Below are 24,493 nucleotides of genomic sequence, written 5' to 3' on the forward strand. Positions count from 1 at the left end.
ACCATTCTAAATATATATGCACCCAACACAGGAGGACCAGCATATGTGAAACAAATATTAACAGAACTAAAGGGGGATATAGACTGCAATGCATTCATTCTAGGAGACTTCAACACACCACTCACCCCAAAGGATAGATCCACTGGGCAGAAAATAAGTAAGGACGCGGAAGCACTGAACAACACAGTAGAGCAGATGGACCTAATAGACATCTATAGAACTCTACATCCAAAAGCAGCGGGATATACATTCTTCTCAAGTGCACATGGAACATTCTCCAGAATAGACCACATACTAGGCCACAAAAAGAGCCTCAGAAAATTCCAAAAGATTGAAATCCTACCAACCAACTTTTCAGACCACAAAGGCATAAAACTAGAAATAAACTGTACAAAGAAAGCAAAGAGGCTCACAAACACATGGAGGCTTAACAACACGCTCCTAAATAATCAATGGATCAATGACCAAATCAAAATGGAGATCCAGCAATATATGGAAACAAATGACAACAACAACACTAAGCCCCAACTTCTGTGGGACACAGCAAAAGCAGTCTTAAGAGGAAAGTATATAGCAATCCAAGCATATTTAAAAAAGGAAGAGCAATCCCAAATGAATGGTCTAATGTCACAATTATTGATATTGGAAAAAGAAGAACAGATGAGGCCTAAGGTCAGCAGAAGGAGGGACATAATAAAGATCAGAGAAGAAATAAATAAAATTGAGAAGAATAAAACAATAGCAAAAATCAATGAAACCAAGAGCTGGTTCTTCGAGAAAATAAACAAAATAGATAAGCCTCTAGCCAGACTTATTAAGAGGAAAAGAGAGTCAACACAAATCAACAGTATCAGAAACGAGAAAGGAAAAATCACGACGGACCCCACGGAAATGCAAAGAATTATTGGAGAATACTATGAAAACCTATATGCTAACAAGCTGGGAAACCTAGGAGAAATGGACAACTTCCTAGAAAAATACAACCTTCCAAGATTGACCCAGGAAGAAACAGAAAATCTAAACAGACCAATTACCAGCAACAAAATTGAAGTGGTAATCAAAAAACTACCAAAGAACAAAACCCCCGGACCAGATGGATTTACCTCGGAATTTTATCAGACATACAGGGAAGACATAATACCCATTCTCCTTAAAGTTTTCCAAAAAATAGAGGAGGAGGGGATACTCCCAAACTCATTCTATGAAGCTAACATCACCCTAATACCAAAACCAGGCAAAGACCCCACCAGAAGAGAAAAGTACAGACCAATATCCCTGATGAACATAGATGCAAAAATACTCAACAAAATATTAGCAAACCGAATTCAAAAATACATCAAAAGGATCATACACCATGACCAAGTGCGATTCATCCCAGGGATGCAAGGATGGTACAACATTCGAAAGTCCATCAACATCATCCACCACATCAACAAAAAGAAAGACAAAAACCACATGATCATCTCCATAGATGCTGAAAAAGCATTTGACAAAGTTCAACATCCATTCATGTTAAAAACTCTCAGCAAAATGGGAATAGAGGGCAAGTACCTCAACATAATAAAGGCCATCTATGATAAACCCACAGCCAACATTATATTGAACAGCGAGAAGCTGAAAGCATTTCCTCTGAGATCGGGAACTAGACAGGGATGCCCACTCTCTCCACTCTTATTTAACATAGTACTGGAGGTCCTAGCCACGGCAATCAGACAAAATAAAGAAATACAAGGAATCCAGATTGGTAAGGAAGAAGTTAAACTGTCACTATTTGCAGATGACATGATACTGTACATAAAAAACCCTAAAGACTCCACCCCAAAACTACTAGAACTGATATCGGAATACAGCAAAGTTGCAGGATACAAAATCAACACACAGAAATCTGTGGCTTTCCTATATACTAACAATGAACCAACAGAAAGAGAAATCAGGAAAACAACTCCATTCACAATTGCATCAAAAAAAATAAAATACAGCATAAGGAATATAGTCAAAATATTGTAACAACTTAGTATGGTGATAGCTGGTACCTAGAATTACCATGTATATAAATGTTGAATCACTGTGTTGTACACCTGAAACTAATGTAATGTGATACTGTTGTCAACTACTCTTCAATAAAAAAAATGAATAAATAAAATAAAATACCTAGGAATAAACCTAACCAAAGAAGTGAAAGACTTATACTCTGAAAACTACAAGTCACTCTTAAGAGAAATTAAAGGGGACACTAACAGATGGAAACTCATCCCATGCTCGTGGCTAGGAAGAATTAATATCGTCAAAATGGCCATCCTGCCCAAAGCAATATACAGATTTGATGCAATCCCTATGAAACTACCAGCAACATTCTTCAATGAACTGGAACAAATAATTCCAAAATTCATATGGAAACACCAAAGACCCCGAATAGCCAAAGCAATCCTGAGAAAGAAGAATAAAGTAGGGGGGATCTCACTCCCCAACTTCAAGCTCTACTATAAAGCCATAGTAATCAAGACAATTTGGTACTGGCACAAGAGCAGAGCCACAGACCAATGGAACAGACTAGAGAATCCAGACATTAACCCAGACATATATGGTCAATTAATATGTGATAAAGGAGCCATGGACATATAATGGCGAAATGACAGTCTCTTCAACAGGTGGTGCTGGCAAAACTGGACAGCTACATGTAGGAGAATGAAACTGGACCATTGTCTAACCCCATATACAAAAGTAAACTCAAAGTGGATCAAAGACCTGAATGTAAGCCATGAAACCATTAAACTCTTGGAAGAAAACATAGGCAAAAACCTCTTAGACATAAACATGAGTGATCTCTTCTTGAACATATCTCCCCAGGCAAGGAAAACAACAGCAAAAATGAGTAAGTGGGATTATATTAAGCTGAAAAGCTTCTGTACAGCAAAAGACACCATCAATAGAACAAAAAGGATCCCTACAGTATGGGAGAATATATTTGAAAATGACACATCCGATAAAGGCTTGACGTCCAGAATATATAAAGAGCTCACACGCCTCAACAAACAAAAAACAAATAACCCAATTAAAAAATGGGCAGAGGAACTGAACAGACAGTTCTCCAAAAAAGAAATACAGATGGCCAACAGACACATGAAAAGATGTTCCACATCGCTAATTATCAGAGAAATGCAAATTAAAACTACAATGAGGTATCACCTCACACCAGTAAGGATGGCTGCCATCCAAAAGACAAACAACAACAAATGTTGGCGAGGCTGTGGAGAAAGGGGAACCCTCCTACACTGCTGGTGGGAATGTAAGTTAGTTCAACCATTGTGGAAAGCAGTATGGAGGTACATCAAAATGCTCAAAACAGACTTACCATTTGACCCAGGAATTCCACTCCTAGGAATTTACCCTAAGAACGCAGCAATCAAGTTTGAGAAAGACAGATGCACCCCTATGTTTATCGCAGCACTATTTACAATAGCCAAGAATTGGAAGCAACCTAAATGTCCATCAATAGATGAATGGATAAAGAAGATGTGGTACATATACACAATGGAATACTACTCAGCCATAAGAAAAGGGCAAATCCAATCATTTGCAGCAACATGGATGGAGCTGGAGGGTATTATGCTCAGTGAAACAAGCCAAGCAGATAAAGAGAAATACCAAATGATTTCACTTATCTGTGGAATATAAGAACAAAGGAAAAACTGAAGGATAAAACAGCACCAGAATCACAGAACTCAAGAATGGACTAACAGGTACCAAAGGGAAAGGGACTGGGGAGGATGGGTGGGTAGGGAGGGATAAGGGGGGGGAGAAGTAGGGGGGTATTAAGATTAACATGCATGGGGGGTAGGAGAAAAGGGAGGGCTGTACAACACAGAGAAGGCAAGTAGTGATTCTACAACATTTTGCTATGCTGATGGACAGTGACTGTAAAGGGGTTTATAGGGGAGACCTGGTATAGGGGAGAGCCTAGTAAACATAATATTCGGCATGTAAGTGTAGATTAGTGATATCAAAAACAAAGCAAAAAAAAAAAAAAAGGGCAGTTCCTGTGTGGTAACCTCCAATGAGTTCTACACAAGGGTATAAAGGGCATATAAAAGTGTAGGCAAAGGGTCTCTTTGCGTCTATACAGAAGATCAAAGCCTAATTGTGCTATCCCGAAAATGAACTAAGATACGATATGAAAGAGAACTTCGAACATCAGCACTCTCTGGAAGACTCATGCCAGAAGATGATCATCAAAAAACCCCAACAAAGATCCACGCACTGCTACAGCTGTAGATGCACTCATCCCACCAGTTCCTGGACTTGCCATGGGAATGAGGAAGGAGATATCTAAGCTGGCCTGTGCATACAGTAAAACAACAAATTTGACTGGATCTATACTGTTGGAACTCAACCAAGAATTAGGAGAAGTGCAAATTGTAGCGCTCCAAAATCTTACAGCTACAGACTATTTACTGTTAAAAGAACATAAGGGATGTGAACATTCCCCAGGAATGGGTTGTTTTAATTTGTCTGATTTCTCTCAGACTGTTCAAGTTCAGTTGGACAATATCCACCATATCATAGATAAGTTTTCACAAATGCCTAAGGTGCCTAACTGGTTTTCTTGGTTTCACTGGAGATGGCTGGTAATTACAGATATGTTTTGGTTATGTAACTATACTCCTATTATGTTAATGTGTGTGCGCAATTTAAGTAGTAGCTTAAAACCTATACATGCTGAAGTTACTCTACAAGAAGATATGTCAAAGAAATAATCAATCTTCCCATGTTTTCTTCCGCCTGCTACTTCTATAGCTTTTCTTCTTCCTTCCTAATTACAACCCTTAAATAGAATTCATGCCTCATATCAAATTTACCGAGTATCATAATTCTTCCAAGTGGTAAAGATACCTCAAGACAAATGCTGGGCTTAGAAGCCACAGGGCATAAATATGCAAAGAAGTAAAAAGCTAACCTTTTCAAACAATAAGGCTTCCCTCTCACTTACCAACTTCACATTTCCCTGTATGGCCCCGGAAGATGACTGGTTAGCCAGAGACGGGTAAGATTCCTCAAGGGAGGAACAACCTAAGACAGGCACAGTTGCAGGGTGGCCATCAGGTGAGAAATTGAGGATCAACAGAGGTGAGGCTTAGAACCTCACCCCCCCTGTTCTGAGAGAAATCTTCTGCATACGTGGATGTTTTATTGCCCTTGTCTAGCTTGGATTAACACATAGTCTACAGGCACACACCTGATCATGTACATTTGCTCTCTTACAATACTAAACTATGTTTTCTACCTTTATCTTGTATCTACCTACCACTTCAGCATTTTATTAAAAATAATAATAATAAAGAGAGAAATGTGGTATCCACATATAAATCAAGTATAAAAACCAAATGAGTATTCATATTTGAACTGTTTATAGTTCATAATGCATGAGCAAAACCGAAAGTTTCTGTGATGACTGCCCTTGTACTGTTCACTATGTAACTTATTCATTATGTAAGAATTTGTTCTACATGTAAGAACTTATTTGTTATGCCTCAGAAGATTGGAGACTGACGAAAATTAGGCTTGGGGTGGATTAATAATTGTTCATTGAGCATTGACTCCCCTATACAGAATTTTATTGTCGTTAACAACCATTTGATCAATAAATATGAGAGATGCCCTCACAAAAAAAAAAAAAAAAGGACAGACTTCCAATGGTAAAATAAATAAGTAACCGGGATGTAATGTATAGCATAAGGAATATAGTCAAGATATTGTAACAGCTTGGTAGGGTGATAGCTGGAACCTAGAATTATGTATATAAATGTTTTATCACTGTTTTGTACACTTGAAACTAATGTAATGTAATACTGTGCGTCAACTACCCTTCAATAAAAAATAATTATTAAAAAAAAAATGAAACAGATAAAGTAAACAGCTCTAGAACCAATTAAAGAAGTTTATTTGTAATTTAAAACTCCTGAAAAAGAAATATTCAGGCCCAGAGATTTCATTGGAAAATTCTGCCAAGTATTTAATGAATTAAAACAAATTTTACACAATACCTTCTATAAAATAGAAGGGAGTACTTCTCATATCATTTTATGAAGCTAATATTATCTGCAAATCAAAACTAAAGATAGAATAAAAAAAGAACTGAAGCAAAACTAAAGACCAATATCTCCCATGAACTTAAGACCCAAAAGTTTTCAAACAAAATACTAGCAAACAGAATTCAAAAACATATACAAAAATTCTACACCATGACCAACTGGGATTTATTCTACATATGTAGGGCTGGTTCAACATTTGAAAATAAATCAGTATAACTCACCACACCACTAAACTAAAGAAAAAAATCTTAAAATATTTTCTGAGGCAGAAAAGGCATCTGACACAAATATGTACAAATGATTTTTGACAAAGGTACAAAAGCAAGTCAATGGAAGATGATAGCCTTTCAACAAATGATGCTGGAAAAACTGGCCATCCATAGACAAAAAAAATGCACCTTGATCTAAAACGCATACCTCATATAAAAATTAACTCAAAATGGATCATGAGCTTAAATGTAAAACTATAAAACTTTTAGAAAAAAATAGAGAAAATACTTGGAATCTAGGTTAGGCAAAGAGTTCTTAAACTTGCCACTAAAAGCATGATCTATTAAGGGAAAATTTGACAGATTAGACCTCATCCAGTAAGTTTTTGTTTGGCAAAATACCCTGTTAAAAAGATGAAAAGACAAGTTGTAGATTTAGAGAAAATATTTATAAACTACCTACCTGACAAAGGATTGGTATCTAGAATATATAAAGCTCTGAAAACTTAACAATATAAAATCAAATTCAAATAGAAAATAGACAAAATGCATGAACAGATACTGTATCAAAGAGAATATGCTGATGGCAAATAAAGACATGAAAAGATGTTCAGCATTGTTAATCATAAGGGAAATGCAAATTAAAAATCACAATGAGATATGATTTCACATCTATTGGAAGGACTAAAATAAAAAAATGGTGACATCACCAAATCCTGGTGAGAATCCTGACAAGCTGGATCCTTCATACATTGCTGCTCGAGTGTGTAAAAAGGCACAGCCACTCTGGAAAATAACCCGGCAGTATCTTAAAAAAATGAACATGCAATGAACATACCACTTAGCAACTACACTTGGGCATTTTATCCTAGAGAAATGAAACACGTTCACAAAAACCTGTACACAAATGTTCACAGCAGCTTTATTCATAATAGGTAGTAACTGGAAACAACTTAGATGTCCATCAACAAATGAACAGTTAAATTATGACATATCCACAATACCACTGAATACCACTCAGAAATAAAAAAAACAAACTACTGATGCACATGACAACTTTACCCTAAGGAATTATACCTAGTAAATAAAAAAAGTCCTCAAACATCACATAGTGTATGATTCTATTTGTATAAGATTTCTTTAAATGTCAAGATTATAGAAATGGAAAACATTAATTGTTGAACAGGGTCAGGGAAAAGGGGTGAGGTTAGTGAATGTGGCTACAAAAGGGCAACAGGAGGGATCCTTGTGGTGATGGAACTGTTCTGTATCTTGACCGTATCCATGTCAATATCTTGGATGTGATACTGTACTATAGTATTCCAAGGTATTATTGTTGGGGGAAACTAGGTAAAGGACAGAGTTTTCTGTATTATTTCTTGGAAGTACACGTGAATCTACAATTTTCTCAAAATAAAAAGTTTAATTAACGAACCAACAATTAGGAACAGAGCATAGATTGTAAGAATACAGGCTCTGGAGCTCTACTGACTGAATTTTAATCCTGGCTCAACCATTACCAAGTATGTGACCAGGGGCAGATTATGAAATTTTCTGTGTGTTTTCTCATCTATTAAATGGGAACCAAAACAGTGCCTAACTCATAGGGTTAGTGTGAGGATTAAATGGTATGATGCTTATAAACCACTGTTATATTATGAAACATAAAGTAATTGAACAATAAATGTTAGCTACTATTAAAAATAGTAATTATAATACAAGTAAGACAAAGATGTGCTCTTAACTGTTCAACTTCCTAAGCTTCAGAAAGCCTTTATCTAAGTGCTCTTTCAACTCTGACTCATTTACTTAACTTTCAAATACTGTTCTAAAGCTATACAAGCAAATTATGCCTTGTACATGATAAATAAAACTCACACATATTTCCAAATAAATAGGCTTACTTTACAGTCGAAGTACAAGGCATGGAAGTAATACCAACTGGAACAGTGTTATTAATCCCAGTTGATGTTCGTGGATTTAGATCAAAGACAAAGCTACTGGTGGTTCCGGTGGTGCTGCAAGTTGTGAAAGTAGTGGTGGTGGTCGTTGATGTCATAGCTGGAAAATAAAATGCATTAGTAAGAAATAAGAAACTTACTTTATTTACTCCTTGATCAGTCAGGGTGAAAACCACAGAAGCATTTTTTGAAACATGAAATTGTATTTAAAATTGTGTGAATTTGAACTCCACATTGCTGTGATAGGAAGTGATATATGTGGCAGGCCAGGTATCTGGATTAACCTTCCTGCTAAAAAGTAAAAACCCCAGATTTGTTTGTAGAAAAATAAAATTTATAACTTAATCAGACCTATAGCCATTAAAGAAATTGAATCAATCAATGCTCAAAACTCTTCCCATAAAGAAAACTCCAGGCCAAGATGACCTCACTGGTAAATTCTACTAAACATTCAAGGAAAGAATAATTTTGATCTCATACAAACTCTCTGTTCATCTGTATCTTTGAATACTTACATGAATATATCTGTGTAATTAATTCCTAGAAATGAAATTGTTGGATCAAAGGTTCAGCATGGTCTAAATTTTAACATATCTTGCCAAATTGCCCTACCAAAAAGATTTTTGCTAATTTACATTCCTATTAACAGGGGAGAGTAACTGTTTCTACATCACAGCCCATAATAGGGATACATTTTGCTAGCCTAATAGGTAAAAGCCTCCCAAAGTTTTAACTATAGCTCAGACTTCTCTCCTATGTGTCTCTTTCTATTGCACCCCTGAGAATGCCCTGCCTACTGTAGAGGAAATCCTTCATGACCTAGTTCAGATTCTTCCTTCCCCATAATTATCAGTCACTTCTCTTTTACTCATCATTATCCCTTGGTTTTTTGAACTTCTACAGCACTTCTGGTTTTTGCTATACACTGAGCACTTAAAGAACAATGCAGAGAAAACTGGCTGGTGGGTAATGGAAATGTTTTCTTCTTTTTGGTACTCCACATTTTCAAATGTTCTTGTAGTTAATAAATGCTGCTTATGTAAGAAGAAATTTGTTACAAAATTATAACATGTATACAATTGTTTGTTTTACATTAGCCTTGCTTTCCCAATGAGCAATATTTTCACGTTATTTATGGACATACTAAATAAATACATAAATCATGGGGCCTGCCAACATGCACTGCCTATTCTAAGGGAAGCTGAACTAGTCTATACCTGCTCAGGGATCAGGCTCAGATACCCATTCTTTATTCTAGTAATTCTGTCTCTGTCCTTTACTCATGGTTCACAGTTGACTGGGACAAAGGTAGGTATCTGAAGGATGGGAAGCCATCCCATATGCTACTGGCAGACTATGAGTAGGTCTGGCACAAAAAAGCTCTAGCCAAACAGGGATGAGATGGGTCAAAATCTCATTTTCAAAAATGTATGTATAACTATACAAAGAATCAGACTGTAGGTAGAAATATGGAAAATATCAGATTCTAAAGCAGAAATTTTGAAATATTTCCAAAAGTATAGAAGGAATCAGACTATAGGCAGAGGGAGATGAAAGAACAGAGTAAAAACAGGTAGAATTACAGAGGAAAAACATGTAGAATTAAGGAGTCATAAGCAAGACAAAATTAAGAATAAACAGCAAGGCAGAAAAAGAGGTAAGGAAACCAAGGATATGTTAAAAAGAAAAAGAAAAAAGTAGATAATGAGAGAATAGTTGAATTATGTGTGTGCAATATTAGATTCAGGATGTCCTTAAAGATGCCTTTAGAAACTATTGTTAAATCCCAATGTCCTTGGAGTTCAAAGCCACAACAGTATCTACATTATATTTCCACAAGATTCTATTTCCCTTTTGGCCATAACAATTCTTACAATAATTCCCCCCATTCTTGGGGTTAGGCCTTGTGAGGCTAGAATGAGCGTGACAAGGGAACACCAGACCCAATCACAAAGGGTCCCTGGTGTCATCATTACTCAAAATGATGGAAGGATTACAGATTTGATCCCATATGGCCATTCTTTATAGCCATATGTTATCATATTTTTCACGTGAAAATAAAAATCTGAAAGAAACCCCCAGAAATGCTGAAAATTAATGATACTATCAAGACACCCCCCCTCTATTAACTCATTCAAACACTGTGTAACTACTAAATTCAACACAGGTAAACAATTATGAAAAAGTAAGTCCTGTAAAGGAGCTTATCTTCATCCAAAGATTTTTTTAAAAAGTCATCTGTATTTCCTGACATGGACAGATATCCAAAGATGATAAATATACTTAGGAAAAAAGAGCAAATACAGAGAAGACAAGTAATGACTTTATAGTATCTTACTATGCTGATGGACAGTAACTGCAATGGGGTGCTGGGGGGGCTTGATAATGTGGGTGAATGTTGAAACCACAATGTTGCTCATGTGAAACCTTCCAAAGATTGTATATCAATGATACCTTAATATAAATAAATAAATAAATACATACATACATACAAAAAAAGAAAATAGCAAATGGTAAGATTATACGTGTGTGTGTGTATGTGTGTGTGTGTACATATATAATGGTCCCATTTTTGTAAAATAAATAAATTAAATGTTATGTTTGTATGCATTTGGATAAATGGCTGGAAAGATAAATACCAAACTGTTCTCCCTAGAGGGAGTGATACATGTATACATATATACAAATGCATGTGTATATGGCTTTTGTAATAAAAAAAAGCAACTACCATCACTACCAAAGAAACAGATAAACAAACAAAAAAACCTCCCCAAAGATGCTGAATGATACCTACAGGAAATTAATACCTGTCAGCTTAAACATAAAGGAAATCTGAAGTCACAGAAGAATGGTATGATTATTTTAACCTTTTATATAGTATTTATCTTTGATCCTTGTTTTCTGTGCTGCTTTAAAAAGGTATAAATTAGCTCTGGCATAGGAGATAATATTCAAATAACAGTAATATTTCAATTAATACCAAAAGAGGCAATGGATTTGAGAATGAAGGTTCTATCACAGTCTGATTTTGCAACTTATGACTTTGGTCTAAACTAAAAACAGACAAATTTATATTGTCTGTGTAGTAGATAAACAACTGTGTATCTTCCTCCATGCTGGGAATGGACATCATTACCTTCTCAGACTCATATGAAAGATGAGCTCTATAACAAGCAAGCTTCTCTTAAAACTTGCTGATTACACTTAGGGCAGAGAATAATTCCAAATGGTTATAAATTTGCAATTGTCAATACTGATGTACCTTTTAGATGCTCTGATGAGATTAGCATAAACCTACTTAGTCCTAGAAGCTATGGAATTCAACCTATTTATTGCCTCTTATACAGTACATTTCCAGTGAGTGTCTAAACACACTCCAATAGTTCTAAAATCTTAATAGATGGAATAGGAGCTACTCCACCTGATCCGGAGAATTTCATTCCAAATCCGAAGGCAATATCATCAAGTGATCCAGTCAAAGTTGCTGGGGTACCAACTGCAGAGAACAACATAGTATTACCTATTACCCTTTTAATTCAAAACAGTAAGGAATTTATACAGAGTCTTTTTCATCTGAAGAGTCCTTTAGAAACTTTTGGCTAAACTTCAAAAAGCTAAGGTCAACCCATTTAAATGAAATGTCCAGAAAAGGCAAATCTATGGAGACAGAAAATAGATTAGTTGCTGTCTGGGGCTGAGAGATCTTATTGGGATGATAGAAATATTCTAAAACTGGATTATAGTGGTAGTTACACAATTCAGTAAACTTATTAAAAAATCACTGAATTGGTACACTTAAAATAAGTTAATTTTATGATATTTATATTTAAGTTATACCTCATTAGAGTTAATTTTTAAAATACTATGGTCAAGATCTGTTTCCATTTTGTAGACAAGAATATCAAAAACAGGAAGGAAAAGAAGCTTGTTAAGTGAGAGGGCAAGTCTTTGACTGAAAATGGAATTCATTCAATAATTTTAGCTCCCAACCTCAGACATGGCATATTCACAAATCTATTGTGGTTGACAGGATATTGCTTACATACATCAAAATGTTTCCAGAATTTCAGTCTTATCTTAAAACTGGAAGTCTACATGGTAGAAAATGCAGGTCAAGTGGTAACCAGCCAATTTTAACTAATATTTACCTATGTCAATTGCACAAGAGGATAGGATGGTAGATACTATTTTTCACACCTGACTGGGCACCAGCAATTCCTGGTAAGTTTTATTTCCAGGAATGGTGACAGTCTTGCTATAATAGGGCTTTGGGGAGACCATATTGCAGCTAGGATTACAATAACAAAGTCTAATGATGAACATCATGGCACTGTGAAGATACCTCGAAAGCATAGCTAGTTTATATGGACTTATAAGAAAGAATTACCAAAGACACATACATAATTCAATATTCTTAACATTTGCTATTACTCTACTAATGCAAGATGTGTAGCAAAGAAGTTGGGGTTATGAGATAATATCCCACTTCTCAGCTTAACATGTCCAGATGTTCTTCTTCAAGGGACAGACCAAGAAACATCATACAGTGTCAAAACCCAAAACTACGGCTGCTCCTTTTGTCATGTTTAACATTTCTGATAGGAAAAATGTAAAAACCACGAACCTGGTCTACACAGAAGAATATACCAATAGCAAGGCTCTGACGTTTATTTCCCATTTTATCCTATTCACATGGATGATAAGACTTCTTCCCTTCAGGTATCCTTGGCAAAACTCCCACCCTGCCTATTCCCATTAGTTTCGAGACGTTTCAAAACATTATAATGTTAATGAATTATATGCTTAAAATCACCACTTTAAACTGTAATCATCATGTTAACACAGAATTCACAGCTGAAGCCATGACAGGTTCTTAAGCAAAGCTACTATTGATATCAGCAGTTACAGATGGGTTCAAGCATAATGATAATTTATGAGATGAAAGAGATCCATATTGGCAAATTGACTTAAGTGGCCTGATGTGAAATAATAATATCTTCTTTGCAACCAGTAACTTACATGAGAACGCACTAGCAGCAGTGGAGTTAGAAGCATTCGATACCGAAATGAACCCCATGGTGCTTGAACTAGTGGTGGCAACAACAGTAGATGCTGGAACCAAACCTAAAAATCAAAGTAACAAGCAGAAAAATATGTCACTAAAAACAATTTTTAAGAAGTAAAACACCACTATAACAGGGTTCATTTATATGGAGAAAATAAATAAAGCAAGGACAATCAGGTACTCTAAAATCTAATAATATGACATAGTAAAAACCTGTTTAAAAAAGTACCTATTAAAAATCAGTACTGCTTAGTACAGCCAGGCTTCTAGCTCCATTGTAACAAAGAAATTCTACTTTACTAAAAAGTAAACATAAGAGGGAATCCACTAGCAGAATTACAACATAAGTCCTAGAGACCTATTCCCCAGTGAAACAACTATAACTGGTTGTAAAAAATAATTAAAAAAATTTTTAGATCTCTGGAAATTGTCTAATGGTACACAGCAAATGAAACATTTATTCAAGAAAATTTGCTAGAACTCAGCAATACCAGTGAGAGTCTGTAGCATACTAACTACAACCCACTCCCTTCCTTCTCTCCATCCCCCTGCTCACTTTGAAGGAAGCTATACTCCAGGCACAGTGGCCAAGAAGACTGAACTCCCTTGTCCCCCAGTTCCCAACCAAGGGATATACTATCTCATTGGGAGGGGCAAGAAGCCAGCACTTCTCATCACCTCCAACACAGAGTTAAAGGTTCAAATTCCTGGAAAGTACAGGAGAAATTGAGGGGCTTTCTTCCAGTCAGCCCCCATTCATAGGGCAGAGGTTCCACACCAGGCATGGCAGGTTGAGAATACTGGGGCCCCATCACCCTTAACCCCAATTGCATTGCCACAGCTTACATGTAGAGCTGAGGTTCCAACCCTGAAGCAAGAAGACCGGAGGCAAATGCCACTGCCCAGTAACCAACACACTGGTTCAAAGGTTTTGTCCAGGGATTAAGGCAGTCCCTAAGAACAGAGTTCCCAAGCTACCCCCGAAAGAACTGACTTTATTTAAAACAGAGTGTGAGGAAGTTCAAGCCAAAGAACTCGTGAAAAAAAATGGAAATTTTGGTGGTAAGCAATCAAGAGGCAAGTAGCTTTCTGAGAGCAACAATTTACACTATAGGCCAGCTAGTTTACCAGAGATAACCAGAGAAAGAGAAAGCTGAAAAGAGCCCTCTTCCAGAGTTCAGAAGAATCAAGTACTCATACATGCTACACCATGGATGAATTTTGAAAATATGCTAAGTGAAAGAAGACAGACACAAAAGGCCATATATGGTAAGATTCCATTTATATGAAATGTCCCAATAGATAAATCTACAGACAGAAAGTAAAGTGATGGTTGCCAGGGGATGAAAGGAGTGGGTAACAGAGTGACTGCTAATGGTACCAGGTTGCTTTTTGGAGTGATGAAAATTATATACTTAAGAAGGGTTTATTTTAAGATATGTGAATTATACCTCAATTATACTGTTATTAAAACATACAATCATCTCAATAGAAGCAGAAAAAGCATTTGAGAAAATCCAACACACTTTCATGATGAAAATACTCGACCAACTAGGAAGGGAAGGGAACTTCATAAATGTAATAAAAAGGCATTTATGAAAAGCCCACAACTAACATCATACTTAATGGTTAAAGACTGAAGCCTTTGCCACAACCATCAAGAATAAAATAAGGATGTCTGCTCTTACCACTTCAGTTCAACAATACATTGGAAGATATAGCCAGGAAATTATAGACAAAAAAATGAAAATAATGGCATCCAGTTGAAAAAGAAGAAATAAAACTATCTTCTCATAGATGACATGATCATGAATACAGAAAATTCTAAGAAATCCATAAAAAATGTATTAGGACAATAAACAAGTTCAACAAAGTTGCAGGATACAAGAACAATATATAAAAGTAAATTACAATTCTCTATAACTGGTGATGAACAATCCAAAAATGAAATTAAGAATATAATTCCATTTACAATTGCTCAAAAAGACTAGACTACTTTGGAACAAACCTAACAAAAGAAGTATAAGACTTGCACCCAGAAAAATACAAAACATCTTTGAAACATATTGAAAACATCCTAAATAAATAGAAAGACCTCATGTTCTTGGATCAGAAGATTTAATATTGTTAACATGGTACAGTCCCCAAAGATGGCCATATCCTGATACCCAGAATCTGCAAACATGTTACCTTACTTGACAAAAGGGAGTTATAGATGTTACAGACTAAGGTGAAGTACCCTGAGATAGGGAGATTATCCTGAATTATCCAGGTAGGCAAAATCTAGTGACATGAATCCTTAAAAGTAGAGATTCTTTCCAGGCTGTTGTCAGACGGAGATGTGACTATAAAAGAATGGTTAGAAAGATGCACATGTGCTGACAGAAATGGCCATGTAATACATGAAAATACACTCACCGATATTAGTCACTAGAGAATTGCAAATCAAAACCACAATGAGATGCCACTTCATACTGATTAGGATGGCTATTATCAAAAAGACAGATATATTGCTGAGGATGTGGAGAAATTGGAAATCTCATTTAATGTTAATGGGAATGTAAATGGCATAGTCTCTTTGGAAATGGACACATGTTCAAAGTGTTAAACAAAGAGTTACCCTATGAACCAGCAATTCTACTCCTAGGTATCTACACAAGAGAAATGAAACATGCGACCACACAAAAATGTGTACATGAATGTTCACAGCAGCAGTACTCATAACACACATTGGTTGTAGAAACAACCCAAATGAACATTAACTGATGAATGGATGAATATAATGTGGCTTATCTACACAATAGAATTTCATTTGGCCATAAAAAGGAAAAAAAGTACTAATTCAAGTTAAAACATGGATGAGCCTTGAACACATTAAGAACCTAATCACAAAAGATCACATATCGTATGATTCCATTCATATGGTATGTATGTCCAGAATGGGGAAATCATAGAGCCAGAAAGCAGATTAGTAGTTGCCAGAGACTGGGGGGAGGGGAGAATGGGCAGTGACTGCTAATGGGTATGGAGTTTCTTTTGGTGGTGATGGAAATGTTCCAAAATTTACTGCAGTAATGGGTGCATAACCCTGTGAATAAACTAAAATCCAACTAACTGTACATTTCAAATGGGTGAATTATATTGTATGTGAATTATATAATAATAAAACTGTGAAAAAAATAAATAGAAGTCTGGAATAAAGTTTCAGAAAATGTATTATCTACCTCTGCTTTAAAACTTAAAACAAAAACTGTAAAAGAAATAAGCTAGAGAAATTAAGTACCTAAAGACACAAATAAGATTAACTGGTTAGCTGAAAATAAAGTTCTTATTTTCATCCTTGCTACAGATCACTGTACATGGCACATGGTACTAAGTGCTCAATAAATGTATCTGCTGAATTGAACCAACTTTTTCCAGACCCTGATATACAATTACAGGTATTCTATTTCCTCTTCAAAAGGAAAAAGTACTTAGTAAGTAACTGCACTTGAATCTATAGCTGCCTGTATCCAACTGATGAACAACTCATGGCGATATGTGACATCAGATGACTGCTATCCAAAACACCCAGGACCACTGGGAGCAAAAAGAATGGGGAGGAGATATCAGGAAGGAATTGGAAACATTATCAGACACCTACAACTGCTTACAGTGTGTATTGTGGAATATCCTTATGCTTCATTTGGAAGAAGCACCAATGTAGTAAACTTTTAAAGAAATAACCAATATCACAGCAAAGACATTTTAGTATTTATAATTCATTACCTACTGGTGAGGCTAATTTTTATTATGCAGTTAATGGCTACTCTAATTTCTTCATTTGAAATTGCCTATTCATGTCATCTGCTCATTTTCTCACAGGAGCATTGTCTCATTACTGATTTTTAATAAAAGTGTGTATCAAGTCTACTTACTCAAATTTTGTAAAAATTTCCCAACCTCAGTTTGTCATTTGCTTTTCTGGTTGTTTTTTTTTTTTCATTTTTTTTAATGTAGTCAAATCTTTCCATCATCTGTCCCTTACGGTTTACATCGCCATATCATATTTCAAAACGCTTTCCTTCTTAAACAGATAAAAGATGTTCAACCTCACATTTAGGAGAAAAATTTCAAATTATAGCTACACTAGAACAATTTCAGGTAAGAGATGGGAAGAAGTAAAAAACTAGTAACACACTCTGCTAAGGACACTGAAGAAACAGCCAGCCTCCAAGCTTCCTAAAAGGAGTGTAAGTTGGTTACAATCTCTATGGAAAACAAGTGGCCAATGTTTCAAAAATTACAAATACACACAACTTTGAACCAGCAACACTTCTGGAAATTTATCCACAAAGATGTACTTGCATACATATAAAATGATATGTAAAATAAAATCCATTGCATCACTGTTTGTATTAGCAAAAGAGGAAGCAACCCAAATGGCCATCAGCAAAGTGCTAGATAAATAAATTATACATCCAGACCATGGAATTGTAGGATGCTGTAAAAAAATACTAAGAAAGCTCTCTATATACTGACTGATGAGGTAAGAACTCCAAATGTTTAAAATAAAGTGTACAAGTTTATGCCTAAAAAGCAAGGTATAGAATAGTGTGTACAGAATATGACCATTTATATTACCACAAAAAAACAAAGGTAGAGAACTAAGAATATATATTTCTATTTGCTAACAAATCCATGAGGAAACTCTGGAAGGGTACACACAATTACAGTGGTTGGCTGACTGGGAGGGTGGAGGAAGAAGGTGTAGATGGGAACTGTATACCTATTCATATTATTTGTATTCTTATTTTTGAACCACTTGACTGATCATATTATATATATTTAAATTATACACAAATAATGGTCCTTTCCCCAACCCGAGAAGTATTATTTACATATTTTCATATTCATCTATGCTTTTTAAGTGTTTTTGGTTTCATTTTCTACCTTGAACTCACCTAGTATTTCTTTCGGCTAATCTTTTGAGGCAAAATTAATCCCCTTCTCCCAAATCTCCTGGTTAGCCAGATATTGCAGTTCATTTACTCACTATTCTAACCTCTCTCACCACAGATTTGAAATGCCATCTTCATAAACCCAGGTTTTGTTTCTGTACTCTAAAATTTTTCACTGATTTTTTCCTTCTACTCCTGTTCCATAAAAGAGTCTCAATTATTGTAGCACTAGAATTCATTTACTTTTATATTACATAATGTTTTAAACTTACAGGAAGAGAATTTAAAACACATTTTCACACATTTTCTTACAAGTAATCCATCATTACTTTCCTTCAAAAATGAATGAGATGACTAGTCTCATGCATTTATTCCCCCATTTAAACTTTAGAATCTTGTCAAGTCTCTCCCTTCTTTCCTTACCCCAAGGATTCTGAACGCAGTTTTACAAGAATTACATTAAATGTGTAGATTAATCCAGAGATAAATGCCATTCTTACACTATTGAGTCTATGTATTCAGTGGGTCTCTTCATTTATTCATGTCTTCTGTCATACTCCTCAGTAAAATTTTGTGGTTATCTTCATATAGGTCATGCACATTTTTAGGCATTTTGTGCTTCTGGGTAAAATTGTTAATGGGACCTTTCTCCCTTATATTTTCCAACTACTACTGTTTAAACATGGGAAAGCTATTGATTTTTGTATTATTTACTTTGTAACTGGCCACATTACTGAAACTTCCTTACAAGTGCTTATTAAATTTGCACTTGATTTATGCCCATATTTTAAAACCTTGATCATTTGTCTCAGGTAATGGTATAATTTCAGAGACCCGACCTCAAATTACATAATACCCAGAGGTAGCTAAGGAAACAAATGCCATTTAATATGATTTGCTTTTAAGTTAAAGTAGTCTTAATTTAAGAGACAACATCTTATTTTCCTAATCATAGGACTACAGCTGGGTTTTTCAACATGGCACTACTGACATTTTAGGCCAGATAATTCTTTGCTGCAGAGGACAGTCCACTGCTGGGATATAATAAAGAAATGAATATTTGGTCTTTATCTAATTTCTTAGACAGAGATCTAAAACCCTTGTAATTTCCTAAGTGGAAAGAGTGATAGCAGCATCTTTTGTCAATTTGGGTTTTTTTTTAATCTCCAGTTACTGAAATCACTCCCAGAAGCAATAAAGGTGAAAGGAGCCTCTTTTGTTATATATTAACAAATCCCTTTCAACCACACCAGATTTATATGAATGAGGTGAACTTTACAAAGTCCCTACAGATGAGGGGCTGTTTCCAGAGGAACCAACCAAGTGGTTAGAGGATTGGAACTTTAACCTCAACTCTGACCTCTGGGAAGAGGAGAGGGGCTAGAGAGTGAATAAAATCACCAGCAGCCAATGATTTCATCAACCATGCCTACATAATGGAACCTCCATCAAAACCCTAAATGAAAGGGTTTTAAGAGCTGGATTGATGAACACATGGAGTTGTTAGAAGGGTGACATGCCTGGAGGGAACATGAAAGATCTGGGCTGCTCCCGCCTACCTTGCCCTTTGCATTTCTTCTATTTGGCTCTTCATAAGTTGTATCATTTACAATAAACCAGTAATTGTAAATTAAGTGTTTTCCAGAGTTCTGTGAGCTGTTCTAGCAAATTATCCAACCCAAGGAGGGTGTCATGGGAACCCCAAATTTACAGCCAGTTTATCAGAAGTACAGGTGACAACTTGGGACTTGCAACTGGTGTCTGAAGTAGGGGACAGTCTTGTGGGACTGAGGTCTTAACCTGTGAGATCTGTGCTAACTCCAGATAGTGGGAATCATAACTGAATTGTAGGATGTCCAGTTGGTGTTCAGAGAGTTGGAAAATTGGTTGGTGTAAGAGGAACCCCCACAGATTTGGTGTCAGGAGTGTTGCATGCAAAGGACACAAGGTTTTCCTTTACATGCACTGCAGGATATTCAGCAGTGTAAACCTAAATAAAGGAACCCTCATTTCAAATGGAGTCAGGAGGCCAGAAGAGGGAGCTCTCATGACGTGCCACTCCTCACAGCCCTTTGCAGACCCAACAGGCAGAGACATACCCAGCATTCCCAGTGGGAAGGCTATTCTAAAACCCCCACAGGAGGAAGGAAGATGTTCTCCTAGCCCAGCAACAACCCAACCAATGAGAAATTGTCACAACTCAGCCAACGAAAAGCCACTTCACTCTGAACTCCCGGTTTACTTCAATGGACTTTTTATTTATAACTGTCCCTCCCAATTCTCCTCTTTCTTTTATGAAAGAGCATTCCCCTTCTTTGTTCTCAGACTTGCCTGTGGTTTTGCCATAGCTCACTTGTCCCAAATTGCAATTCCTCTGCTATTCTCAAATAAGCCCAGTTTGCTAGTAAAATAACTGGCTGTTTTATTTTCAAGGTCAACAGCAGCATCCTTGGGCTCTATTTACTAGATGTCAGTAACACCTCCCAACAATCAAAAACATCTCCAGACACTGCCAAATACCCGCAAGGGGAGGGGGCAAAATTGCATCCAGTTGAGAACCACTGGGCTAGAGGAAGAGTTCAGTATCATAATTTCCTCCATCTAGTGCTGTAAGGATACCCAAATCAGCCTTAAGTCCTTGATGTTTAAGAACATAAGAAAGTGCCAATTATCTTAATAAATTGTTGGCCATAGAAAATAGCCAAGAGTTTTTAACAAAGTTGAGAAAGGTAGTCTTACACTACAAGATACTGGGGCATACTACAGAAACTTAAATGGTGATACTAGAACAAGGACAGATCAATAGAACAGAATAGGAAGTCCAGAAGCAAAACCAAGCATATATAATATGGTATATGTGGAAAGCAACATCTCAAACAGGGAAAAGAATAGCTGTTTAATGAAATATAATGGTTTAACTCATTTATCATTTAGAAAAAAATAAGATTCCAAAAAATATAAATGATAAAAGAACAAAAAGATTAATCTTGAAATGGAAAAGGCCTAAACAAACAGTCCAAAGAGAGAAACAGAAGGATGAGCGATCTGACTATTTGAAAATTAAAATCTTAAGGACTATCATTTCCAGGAAAATGGAGTACATGTACTTTTCCTATTCAACTAAAATCCCTGGACATTATACATAAAACAAACAAGAAAACCCTGAGAGAGGGCAAGAAGGCAAACTAGCTAAGGATCTTGAGTCCCAAGGAATGATTTGATGGTGAGTTCCATAGTTTTTTTTTGCCTCTTATTTCCCAGGCTTAGAGTTGAATGGATATAGACCAAAAAAGGGGGGAGGTATTAACAAGACAGAAAGCTTATAGACAATGATCACTCTACTTTTACCAAAAAACTCATAAAAAGTTGTGGTCCCATTCCCCACTTATATGTACCATCCAACATCAAGCGAGGAGCCAAAATTCCGCCCTTGTGAGTGGTAATGAGGTGTTCCAATAACCTGGCCAGAATGGTATCAGAGAAGGTCAAATAGGGATCCAGGTTTTTCTTCCCTGCCAGAAGTTAATGAACTCTTTCTTCACAGTGTCGGAAACTACGTCTGGAGCTGAACTCCCACTGCCAGGCAGAAGTAACTAGGAGACCATCGCCTCGGGTAGCAATGGAGACCAAGTGAGAAAAAATGAAGTTCTGCTCTCGCCTTAAGGTAACAAGGCAACATCCTTTCTTCCCCTGCCAGACCAATGTCAAATAAAGCCAGCTAAATAAAAAAGGGCTTAAATCAGATTCAGAGTCTCATAACATAATATGAAAATGTCCAAATTTCAACTAAAAATCACTCATCCTTCCAAGAACCAGGAAGATCTCATACTGAATGAAAAAGGACAATACCAAGAGGACAGAAATGTTAGAATTACATGACAAAGATCTGAAATCCATGATAAAAATGCATCAGCAAGAAATTATAAGCACACTTAAAACACATGGAAAAACAGCCTTAGCAAAAACAAAGAAAAAAAACAGAAATGAAAGAAAACCTCAGCAAAGAAACAGAAGTATACAGAAGAACCAAATGGAAGTTTGAGAATATAAAAATACAATAACCAAAATGCAAAGCTAAGGAGGACTGAGGAGCAGAATGGAGGGGATAGAGACAAGAATCAGTAAACTAGGTGATAGAATAATGGAGATCCACACTGAAACATATAATAAGTAAATTTCTGAAAAGTAAAAACAAGGAAAAAAATCTTGAAAGCAGCAAGAGAAAAACAGCATCTAACCTATAGGGGAAAAACTATTGGAATGAGAAATTTCTCATCAGAAACTGTGTAGGCAAGAAGGAAGAATCACCGTATTTTTCAAATGCTGAAAGAACTGTCAAGTGAAACTTCTAGTGAAAATATCCTCCAAGAATGAAAAGGAAATAAAAATACTGAGAGGAAGAAAACTCAGACAATTTCTTGCCCAATCACCTTAAAAGAAAATCTAAAGGAAGTTCTCTAGACAGAAAGGAAATGACAAAGGAATCTTGGAGCCCAAGGAAGGAAAAACTGACAAAGAAAAGAGCAAATATATGTGTAAATACAATAGATTTTCCTGCTTGTCTTGAGTTTTTAAAATTACATTTTATGGTTGAAGCAAAAATTGTAACTCTGCCTGATGTGGTTCTAAATGTATACAGACAAAAAATTTAGGACAATTACATTACAAATGGGGGTGGGTACAAAAAGGGATATATGGGGTGAAAAGTTTCTGTACCTCACTCAATCAGGTAAAAGGACAAGATCAGTAGACTACTGTAAGTTATGTACATGTAATACTCAGAACAACTAAAAAAGCTATGCAAAGGGGTACTCTAAAAAATGCTATAGCTAAACCAAAATGGAATTCTGAACAATGTTCAAGTAATCAATAGGAAGATAGGAAACAGAGAAATGAAAAATATAACAAAACAAAACAAAAACTACAAATTTAAGGCCTAACATAGTAATAATTATGGTAAATGTAAATGGGCTAAATACCCCCAATTAAAACAGAGATTGCCAGAAGGTATTAAAAAAACCATGACCCAACTTTATTTTTGTCTCTAAGACACTCAGTTCAAAAATAATGATAGAGGCAGGTTGAGAGTAAGAAAATGGAAAAAATATACCATGCAACATTAATCAAAAGAAAACAGGAATGGATATATTACCAGATAAAGTAGACTGCAGAGCAAAGAAAATTACTGGAGACAGAGGGGGACATTACCTAGTATAGTGACATTATATGAAGGGCCAATGTCCCAAAAAGTCTTGGCCAACATGTGTATGCACGAAACAATAGAGCTTCAAAATTTGTGAAACAAAAACTGATAAAAGTGAAAGGAGAAAGAGACAAATCCACTATTACAGTTAGGGACTCCAACATCCCTCTATTACCATCTCTCTATTACCTCTAGCTGAAAGAAGAACTAGACAGATAATGAGCAAAGATATAAAACTCAACAGAAGCATTAGCCGTTCGAATCTAATTGACATTTATAGAACATGTCACCCAGCAAAGCAGAATACACATTCTGTTCAAATGTACCTGGAACATATACCATGGTAGACCTTTATCCTGGGCCATAAAACAAACTTCAGCTAATTTAAAAGAATCAACATAGAAACAAGCAAAAGTAAACAACTGGGACTACATCAAACTAAAAAGCTTCTTCCACAGTGAAGGAAACCATCAACAAAACAAAAAGGTACCTAATGAATGGGGGAATGTATTTGTAAATGATATATCTGGCAAGGGATTAATATCCAAAATATATAAAAAACTCATACAACTCAACACCAGCAATACCCAAACAACCTAATGAAAAAATGAGCAGAGGACCTGAGAGACATTTTCCTAAAGACATAAAGAAGGTTTATAGACACATGAAAAGATGCTCAACATCACTAATCATTAGGGAAATGCAAATCAAAACCACAATGAGATTCTCATCTCACACCAGTCAGAATGGCCAATATCAACAAGACAAGAAATAAACAAGTGTTAGCAAGGATGTGGGGAAAAGGAAACCGTCATACAGTGTACAGCCACTACAGAAAGCCATATGGGGGTTTCTCAAAACCACATAAAACTGAAAGTAGAAATACCATAGGACCCAGCAATTCTACTTCTGGGAATTTACTCGAAGAAAAGAAAATCACTAATTTGAAAAGATACATGTAGTCCTATGTTTATCGCAGCATTATTTACAATAGGCAAAATATGGTAACAACCTAAATTTCCCACT

General features: G+C 35.9%; 1 protein-coding gene across 2 annotated transcripts in view; it reads right to left on the minus strand.

The window, feature by feature from the left end:
• The window catches only part of NUP62CL (nucleoporin 62 C-terminal like), a 77,720-nt gene that overhangs the window by 32,928 nt on the left and 20,299 nt on the right, over positions 1-24,493 (minus strand). Inside the window, exons 2-4 of one of the 2 annotated variants that reach the window (XM_036925006.2) lie at positions 13,279-13,383; positions 11,681-11,755; positions 8,203-8,359 (exon numbers count right to left, since the gene is read on the minus strand). In XM_036925006.2, coding sequence (XP_036780901.2) covers positions 8,203-8,359; positions 11,681-11,755; positions 13,279-13,336 — 290 coding nt within the window. In that variant the 5' untranslated portion in view covers positions 13,337-13,383. The remainder of the gene's footprint in view (positions 1-8,202; positions 8,360-11,680; positions 11,756-13,278; positions 13,384-24,493) is intronic. The other variant, XM_036925008.2, reaches the window with a different exon arrangement.

Source organism: Manis pentadactyla, chromosome X (genome assembly GCF_030020395.1).
Source record: "Manis pentadactyla isolate mManPen7 chromosome X, mManPen7.hap1, whole genome shotgun sequence".
NCBI classification, from domain to species: domain Eukaryota; kingdom Metazoa; phylum Chordata; class Mammalia; order Pholidota; family Manidae; genus Manis; species Manis pentadactyla.